The sequence below is a fragment of the Rhinoderma darwinii genome, chromosome 4, assembly GCF_050947455.1.
Source record: "Rhinoderma darwinii isolate aRhiDar2 chromosome 4, aRhiDar2.hap1, whole genome shotgun sequence".
Classification (NCBI taxonomy): Eukaryota; Metazoa; Chordata; class Amphibia; order Anura; family Rhinodermatidae; genus Rhinoderma; species Rhinoderma darwinii.
The window spans coordinates 42105079-42115006 of NC_134690.1; the positions used below are offsets into that span (position 1 = coordinate 42105079).

General features: G+C 43.1%; 1 protein-coding gene across 1 annotated transcript in view; it reads left to right on the forward strand.

Moving 5' to 3' along the window:
* The window catches only part of LAPTM4A (lysosomal protein transmembrane 4 alpha), a 41897-nt gene extending 37141 nt beyond the window's left edge, over positions 1 to 4756 (forward strand). Inside the window, exons 5-7 of the mRNA XM_075861062.1 lie at positions 1953 to 2048; positions 3213 to 3311; positions 4287 to 4756. Of these exons, the coding sequence (XP_075717177.1) occupies positions 1953 to 2048; positions 3213 to 3311; positions 4287 to 4379 (288 nt within the window). The 3' untranslated portion in view covers positions 4380 to 4756. The remainder of the gene's footprint in view (positions 1 to 1952; positions 2049 to 3212; positions 3312 to 4286) is intronic.
* Positions 4757 to 9928: the final 5172 nt, after the last annotated feature.

Below are 9928 nucleotides of genomic sequence, written 5' to 3' on the forward strand. Positions count from 1 at the left end.
ATGCCAGGAGTCCCTTTCACGTATACCGTGGTCTGCCCGGGAAATCCGGCCAGCACACGGACCCTTTTTCACGGTCCGATTGCGGTCTTGTGAAACGGTAGAGGCAGAGCTGGGACAGAACGGAGCAGATGAGGTGACGGGGTGCAGCTTCTCAGACTGGGCGGACCATGCAGGTGGCGAGGCAGAGCTTCCTCCTGCAGCAGGGCATGATGTAGGGAATCTATTAAACTATTTTAAAAATCCGATAGTCAGAGGACCTAAGGGCGAATTTATCAAATTAATTTGAATCGCTCAGCCCTACACCCCTGGGTCCATTGAACGACCCTAGGGCTGTCTGACCAGATTTCCTGTTATGGCATGTTTGGGTATGTTCTCAACTGCCGGTGTTCTGTTAGTACACAGGATAATATATTGGCATATAAACATTTGGCAGTAAATTATAGTATTAAATCCCCCTATAGGGTAAAATAGCCTCATACAGCTGGTCGAGCAAAAAAGAAAAGTTATGACTGCCATAATGCAAAGAGGAAAAATGTAATTATTTTACTGGTCCTTAAGTAGTTAAAAGATGTATTAACGGTCATTGGTGTGTTAGGCCCGGTGCTACACCTAGACTTTTTGTAGCATTACTGATTGATTTTCAACTCTTGAGTGACAGCAGCAGTCCACAAGATTGCATGCAACTCAATGAGTGGGGTGGAATAATTTGGACTTCAGCTGTCACGCAATAGTTAAAATCGATCAGGATCGCTATACTACAAAGTCTAGGTCTAGCCCTGGCCTAAAGCTGTAGTTGTAGTTTCACCATTACCGGTTTCCAGCCCCTCCTTAGGGCTCATCGGCCCTGCATTGCACCATATTCTTCCCCGCTGCAGGCTATGGACATTGTATTACAGATCCGTACAACATCGATCAGCAAGGCCTCGTGCACATGACCGCACCTGCCAGAAATAAGATCCGCTATTGTAGTCATTACAATCTCAGTAGCTTGACTTCTCTCCTAGAAAATGTATTTCATTCACTCTAAGGCCTCATGCACACTTCCGTTCTTTTCTTCAGGGTGCGATCTGTTCTCTTTCAATGGATAGCACACGGACACATTTCTATGGGGCCAGGCACACCCGTTGTTTGACCAGAAGCGTGTGGCCGTTACAGCAAAAATAGAACAGGTCCTGCTCTTGTCCGTTTTTGACAGAACAGTCTCGGCCATTCCATTCATTTGGTCTGTTGAAGCCAAACGTGTGCAGTCCATGTTTCACGGATGTGTGCATGAGGCCTAAGACTTCTTGTGTACCTACACTAAATACCGATGTCATACAATATTACAAACACAAAACTCTGCGTATAACACCCTAATTTGGTGGGACGTGTTCACATTAGCGCTATTTTTCTGTTGAAGGGTTCCATCGGAGCTTTGTCAGGGGAACCGATCAACGGAAAGGCAAACTGAAACCACAGCTCCCGTTTGCATCACCATTGATCTCAATGGTGACGGATACTTTGCTAATGGCTTCCGTTTGTCACCGCTGTGAAAGGGTTCATTTTTTTTTTTTTTTACTGAATCAATAGCGCAGTTGAAAAAACTGAACCCTTTCACAACGGTGACAAACAGAAACCATTAGCAAAGTATCCGTCACCATTGAGATCAATGGTGATGCAAACGGAAGCTGTGGTTTCAGTTTGCCTTTCCCTTGAGGGGTTAACCTGATGGAACCCCTCAACGGAAACAGGCCCTTCTCTTCAGTTATGTGGATCGTAGCAGCATTCATGAAGACACGTAACCATCCATAGTAACACGCAAATGACGTTCAGTCCCCATTTATAGAGAAATAAAAGTGGCTGCTTATTAATAACATTTTTCCGCTGTTCTGATTGCCCATTTTTGGTTTTCCTCTGTTTCTGTGTGAATTTGCCATACGGTCATTTAGAGAATTGTTTTGTTCCTCTTCCAGCCGGAGTTCCCTTATAAGGATGACATGCTTGCAATGGACTCCAGCTGCCTCCTGTTTATTGTTCTAGTTGTCGGTGCATTAATAATTATTCTAAAGGTAAGAGTCGAAAGATACGTGTCCCTGTACGCGATATGTTAGGGAAAACGATGTAAAGCCACTACTCCATGTGTGACTCTCGCTTGCTGTTTTTCTTCCATGTTTGCATTATTCGGGCACAGCTACGTATGATCAGTGATCTTTTAACAAATGGATTATGTATACGTCTATATATAGTGTGTATTTACAGTCCAATTCCAGTAATACGACACCTGGTAATCTGGAAGCAGGAATAATCTGGTGTGGGATAGCAATTGTCCCATGCTGGATTATCCTAAAAATCACCTGATCGTCCGGCACTTGTGCTCTGCAGCAGGTGGGGTGGCTGGACAGTCCGTATCTGTAGCTGCATCTTATACTGATCTTATGGGCTTCTGAGCCGCATGCAACATAATTATTACAACTTGGACTTGCATTAACAATAGGCCAAAGGATTATGTACATGTAAGGGCCTGTTCACATCAGCGTTGGCTTTCCATTCCGTCAGTTTTCCGTCGGGTGAACCCCGCAACGGAAAGTCAAACAAACCACAGCTTCTGTTTTCCATCACCATTGAGATCAATGGTGACTGAAACATTGCTAATGGTTTCCGTTTGTCACCATTCCGCAGGTTTCCGTCAATAGTTGACTGCGCTATTGATTCCGTCGGAAAAACTGAAACCTGCCGGAAGCTGTGGTCTCAGTTTGACTTTCCGTTGCGGGGTTCACCTGACGGAACCCTAGAACGGAAAGCCAACGCTGATGTGAACAGGCCCTTACAGGTAAATAATCCTTTTGGCCTATTTAGTGATAATTACATTGAGGATTGCGCCATATTGCCCGTTACAGAATGCAGCTTGTGGAATCTGGCTGCCGCACAATCCCTCTGGCCACCCTGAGGTTTTTTTGGTTTTTTTCGTTACTGATAATCTGTCCTTGACATCCCCAATGAAGCTTAATTATAATTTGAGTTTTTTTTTGTTTTTTTTTATAACCTAAATGGTTAGAGAAAATCTGGTTGGTGATGTAGACTGAAATACACGTGTGTTTGTGTCATTACTGGGCTGGTGAAGGAGAAGCTGGATATGTAGCAGTGGTGATCGGTAGAGATTCTCCTGGCGTCTATCGTTCCTGCTAGTCTATCATGTGTTTCTAGAACTTTGTTTTTTTTTTTTCCATGTCCAGGCGTATCTGATCAACTGTGTGTGGAACTGCTACAAGTACATCAATAACCGGAACATGCCAGAGATTGCCGTGTATCCCGCCTTCGAGACGTCTCCGCAGGTATCTACAGATGTATGCGTCCTGTGTGTTGTATGTCATAGATGACAAGGCATGTGCGGAAAATTGCACATAGGGGCTCAATACGCAATAGGGATTTCCACTATGCAAAATTCACCAGGATTCTGGCCAACAAAGTACATGCCACGCACCAAATTTCTTGTGTGTTTTAAAAACTATGAAGGAAAACACGCAAAAGTTGTCTAGAAAAAAAGCTGTGGCTAAAGAATAATAAAATGTGCTCAATTTTATGAACGGCTTATACTAGGGCTGGGCGATTTATAATCAAAATGACAATTCGTTTATTAATATTAACCAAGGTTACATGTTCAATTATTATTTAGGTCACACCCATTTTGCATGCCACGCCCCATATTTTCGTGCTGCGCAATTACATTTATATTTATCCCCTGAGCCTGCTGTATGCTACTGTATATAGTATACCCCCTGACACAGCCACCCACACTGTATAATGCCCCCATAGCTGACTGCATACAGTATAATGCCCCCCATAACTGCCCCACACAGCCCCAATAGTGCCTAATAAAATACATACTCCCCTAACCCCATTCCAACGACGAGTGGAAGAGATAAGAGATCCCTCTTCTCCTCCATTCTGTATGGCTCGGCACAGACCCGTGCAATAACATCACCGCCTCACGCCTGTCTGGGCCGAGTCGTGATGCATAGTGAATGGTAGAGCAGGTAGCTTACGGCTCCCTGCTCTACCATTGGATTCAACTGTATCTGCATGCTGAAGATGCAAATACAGTTGAAATGTGGGTGGGGACAAAATGCGCAAGATGACGTCTGTTAATTGCGCAGTTTCTGTTAGAAGAAATGCTGCTTTTTAAAAGAAAAAATAAATCTTTTCAAATTCAAACTTCTGTGTCTGATTTTTATAATATATTTTTTTTTTCCGGGCTCTTTAAATATTCATGTGATTTTGATTGCACTGACCAAATCTTTATCTTGCAGTACATCCTGCCAACATACGAGATGGCCATGAAGATGCCAGAAAAGGAGAAAGATCCTCCCCCACCTTACATACAAACACAGAAGGACGTATAACCTTTCGGGTCTCCTCCCACGCTTTACCTAGTGTTACCCTTGTCCCTGCTCATCCATTCTGAAGAGACGCTTACATCGCCTTAACCCTTGACATGAAGATGACTTTTACATTTTAAGACAATCACTTACTGATTAACGTTTACGAGGGAAGTAGTTCTGGGGGAGATAATGATTATCGGTACTTTTTTATTATGTTTCAATTTTGTCGTGTTTTTTTTTTTTTTTGTGTTGCTTCTTGTGTCTTTTCATGCCTTAACCCTTTCACTTATGGAGAACCTTTTGACATATCGTTGACAATGCATTGGTGATCCGCTCAGCAGTGAATAAGATTAAATAAGAAATATTTTTCTTGAGTAAAATTAAAAAGAAAATCGTGACTTTTTTTTTTTTTTTTTTTTTTACTTTCGCTTCATTGAGTAGTTCTGATTTTCACACCTCCTGTACCTCCTTTTAAAAAAAATACAATAAAAAAAAAAAGTAACAAATTACATCTGGTTGGTTAGCAGGAAGTAAGGACCGCAAAGTGACTGCAGGATCAGACTACGCAGGGTTTGTTTGTAGTCTGTTACCATGGAGACACAGGTCTGTATAGTGGCTTAATACACAAAACGGTATTTGCAAAGTTGCTTAATTTCCGAAGATGGATTTACCCTTTACCTGCTAACGATGTAGGTAATGTCATGATTTTAAATGATTGCCATAACTAGACTATTAGGCCGGATTCACACGAGCGTGTGCGTTTTGCGCAGCCGCCATCATTATGACACTCCGTTTGGATGTTTGTAAACAAAAGCATGTGGTGCTTTTCTGTTTTCATTCATCCTTTTCACAGCTGTTGCGCGAATCGCGCGCGTCCCACGGAAGTGCTTCCGTGTGGCATGCGTGATTTTCACACACCCATTGACTTCAATGGGTGCGTGATGCGCCAAATACGCTCAAAGAACGGACATGTCGTGACTTTTTTGCAGCGGACTCACGCAGCGTAAAAATCACGCACCTGTCTGCACTGGCCCATAGACTAATAGGTCCGTGTTACGCGCGTGAAAATCACGCTCGGTGCACGGACGTATATCCCGTTCGTCTGAATAATCCCTTAGGGCGAGAGCTATGCATCTAGTATCCTTTTAAAACCCAGATTAATGGTGTTCAAAGCTGTTGCTCTAATACTCATCTGAGCAGCACTCCTTTGAAGTTGGGAGCAGGATCAAAAAGTTTTACTTTCTGGTCCTGTCTGTGTAGAGGGGGATGGGTGGAAGGAGATGCAAGTGCAGAAAAAATATTATGGAATTATAAACTCTACAAGGATCCCTGGGGTGTGACTCTTGAATTTATTTATTTTTTTACAATTTAGAACTCAGATTTTTATTTGTGCGTCAAGAGCGTAAAAATTTTCAACTGCTGGCAGATAAAGGGTTAAGCAATAAACCATTATTTGTTGGATGGTTTTATGATTGTCTGTAGTCAAATCAGCAGATCCCACTAAAATTAACTAGATAATATCTACTGTATGGCCAGTTTATAGGCAAGAGAAATTGACAAACGGACAGCCATAAATTAGTCACAATTTAATCTGCCATATTTGATTTCAAGATGCCCAATTTTATGAATTTTTTTTCTCCCGTGAAAAACTGCTGTCACTGGGTTGTGGCAGCAACTTAGTCCCCTTTCTCCATTGAAGTTATATGGGAGTCGTAAGAGTTGTCTGGCTCGTGTTTATGGCCAGCTTTAGGCCTCATGCACACGACCGTAAACTCCCGTTATTACGGGTCGTAATTACGACCCGTAATAACGGGCTCATAGACTTCTATTGGCCACGGGTACCTTCCCGTTTTCTTACGGGAAGGTGCCCGTGCCATTAAAAAAGATAGAACATGTCCTATTTCAGGCCGTGATAACGGCACGGACAGTCCATAGAAGTCTATGGAGCTCCCGTAATGACGGGTGGCTACATGTGTGCACCCGTCATTACGGCAGCGTTGCTAAGCGACGTCAGTAAATAGTCACTGTCCAGGGAGCTGAAAGAGTTAACTGATCGGCAGTAACTCTTTCAGCACCCTGGACAGTGACTACCGATCAGAATAAAGAGCAACCTGTAAAAAATAAAAAACTTTCATACTTACCGAGAACTTCCTGCTTCCTCCAGTTCGGTCTCCCGGCCGTTGCCTTGGTGACGCGTCCCTCTCGACATCCGGCCCGACGTCCTGGCCGGCCCTGGATGATGTTTCAGCCCATGTGACCGCTGCAGCCAATCACAGGCTGCAGCGGTCACATGGACTGCCGCGTCATCCAGGGATGTCGGGCTGGATGTGAAGAGAGGGACGCATCACCAAGACAACGGCCGGGTAAGTATGAATTTCTTTAACTTTTATTACAGAAAGGGCTGTCCCTTCTCTCTATCCTGCACTGATAGAAAGAAGGGGCTGCCGATTAGTGCAGTGCTATTTTGCCGCCAAAAACGTGCCCGTAAATACGGGTGACACCGGACCCATATTTACGGGCACGGGTCTGTAAATACTGGTGCAAAACGGGTCGAATACGTGTGACACCGGACCAGTATTTACGCCAGTATTTACGCCAGTATTTACGGGTGGGAAAAAATACGGTCGTGTGCATGAGGCCTTACTGTTGTACAAGGACCATACATGTGTATCATTGGCAAACCATTGTACATAGTAAGGCAACAAGAAAATACATCTACGATCTAACATGACCAATTAACTTTTCAGCTGATGATGATCCAGTAAAATATTTTCACTCAACCCGCAGGCCAACCAGTTGAAGTAGGCAATTTCTGCTGACTTCTATCTAATATGTATGGCCAGCTTAAAGGGGCTGTACCACCACATATATTTTGTATAGATCATAAAAAAGAAACAATGTTTTCCATTTACATGCTTTTAAAAGGAGACCGTATAGAGTTATGACATTTACTTACATAGTATTACATAGTATTGTGCCACCTGGTGTTCAAAGTGTATAGCAATATGCACATCCACCTGCGGAGTCACTCTCCCCACAACATAGTGATCCTCTGTTAACTGCAGCCAATAGAAATACCAATTGATCCGCCTTGTCAGGGAAGGAGCAGAGCCTCTGCAGTAGAATTGGTAGTACAGCTGAAGACTTCTCTTGCAGAAAAAGTAAGAATCGACTATTGTCAGCTGCTGGAGGGGAAGGAGACGGATTTTGCACAGTCTCTCCCCCCCCCCCCTCCTATATTATTAGATTAGCAAGGGGGACACATGGAAGCAAAATAAGATGACAGGTGTTTTTATATACTAGAAACACTTCAAATTACTTTTAAAAAAAAAAGTTAACCGCATTTCTGTACTTTTTGGTATGAAAATGTCTCATGAGATAACCTCTTTAACACTTGGTCCCTGTATAGTTCGGTCCATCAGTAGATTACGTGTGTTTGCGGCAGTCCACAAGATTACAAAAGAGCAGCGGCCCAGCAGAAAGTAAATTCACATTACATGTGGCAGGACCAGTTAAAAAACACAGCCAAATGTATAGACCCGGTGGTATACGAGTAGTCTACGGTGCTTTTTAATAAACTTAAGACGTTGGTCACACTAGTGTTAGGCCTCATGCACACTACCGTAGCCATGTGCACGGCTGAGATTTTCAGACGGGCGTGGAGCGTCGCCCGCAGGCCACGTGCACTCATTGCTATGAGCCTGGACCGCAAAATGTGGCTGTAATAAGACATGGCTGTTCTTTTTGCGGTCCAGGCTCCGGGGCCATGCACGGACTGTGGAAACCACGGTCGTGTGCATGAGCCTATTGAGAGGAATGGGGCCGTAGATTCGCGGGTGAATTGTGGCCGCAAAAATAAGTTAGTGTGCGTGGGGCCTTAGTGTACGTTCACCTCTTCCGTCAGAGGAAGAGCGGATCGAAAGATTAAAAGGACAGCGATGGTTCCATTAGAATTACCATTGATTTCGATGGTACTGCTTTTGTTTCAGTTGCTTTCCGGTTGTCTCTGTTCACTAGGTTTCTGTTTTTTTGTGCAGTCTGCAGAACTTTTGTTTTTGTGAAAAAGAAAAAAAAAGCTAGCGAATGGCGACTAACGATAAGTAAATGTAAAGTGCTACGTAATATGTTGGCGCTAGATCAATCAAGATTATTAAATGAAACACGAATTACCAATCAATCAATGGTAATACTAATGCAACCGGCGCTGATCATTTAATTGTTCTATCGCTCAATGGAAGAGCGGTAAACGTATACTAGCGGTAGTATGAACTTTGCCTAAGGCCGATATATGGCAAAAAGACTCTAAAATTCTATGGGTAAGATGGGCAAATGGCAGAATTGCCCCCAGAAGTGTGGACTCCTTTTGAATACTTTTGCCCAACCCAAAAAAAAAAGTAAAGACCGAGCCTCAATATTCTCTTGGTGCCACTGACCTCCCAGCCTGTGTCCCCACCGCACATCATGGTGCTGCCCCTTTTGAAAAATGTCAGCGACTTCCTTTTAACGCACCAGATCATGAGAGCCGTGTCCAGACTGGGGAACTGCAGCCTGCACCGATAGGACGTGCAGATTTTGCTGCGGGTTTCCTTATTGGGTAAAATCTGCCGCATGAAATCTTCCATTATGTCTGTGCCGACTTTACTTTCTTTGTTCTGTACATTGTTGATTTTCGGCCTGGTTGTCATATGTAGTAGTGAAAGCTCGTGGCACTCTTTTTGTACTTTCTGGGTGCTGGAGTATTTATTCCACCCCAGATCCAAGTATAAATTAACATTTCGCACTCCCCAAATCAATGCAATTTCTTTTAATAGAAGTGTTGGATAATCTAACCTACGACTCTGTTCACATGTGGAAATAAGCGGAATGCTACTCAGTTCTGTGGATGCATTTTAGAGAAGCTGAGAACGTCCCCTTGAACAACAATGTGGCTAATCCTCGTGTGGATCTTCTGCGCAGCCGTGGCTGGAATCGGAGGAGAAGCCTTAGATGGCTACTGTGGAAATAATAGTTGGATATAATGCGATGTGTGAGTGCAGCTTTATACTGTTATTTGAAGAGGATTTTTGGTGCAGTGCTGCACCAGCGTGTCTTACATGACCAGGACAGGCTTTTACCTACTGAAATAAACAAAGGAAGTACCTACTGAATGACTGCAAGCAGAGATCTTGAAAACCACAAGAAATCGATACAGAAAATATTGATAAACTGGATAACTTCATTATACAAAAAAAAAAAAATAAATCACCTTTATTTGCTGAAACCAGACAACCCCTTTAAAACCAGTTCAGGACCGGGCTATTTTGCGCCTTCAGGACCAGACACCGTTTAGCCCTTTTTAGCACCTGTAGTTAAATGGCTATAACTTTTTTATTTGTTGGGCTAACGATGTGATTTTTGCGATGTTTTTTCCGTAGACAATGCAGGTTCAACAAACTTTTTTATCGTTTTTATTCACATCCTTTTTTATGTTTCAGCTTTTTTTGGTAATAACATAGTTTTACCCTAAAATAGACCTTTTATTTGTGATCGTCTTTGTCTACCGTAAATTTTAATATATTACATGTCTATAT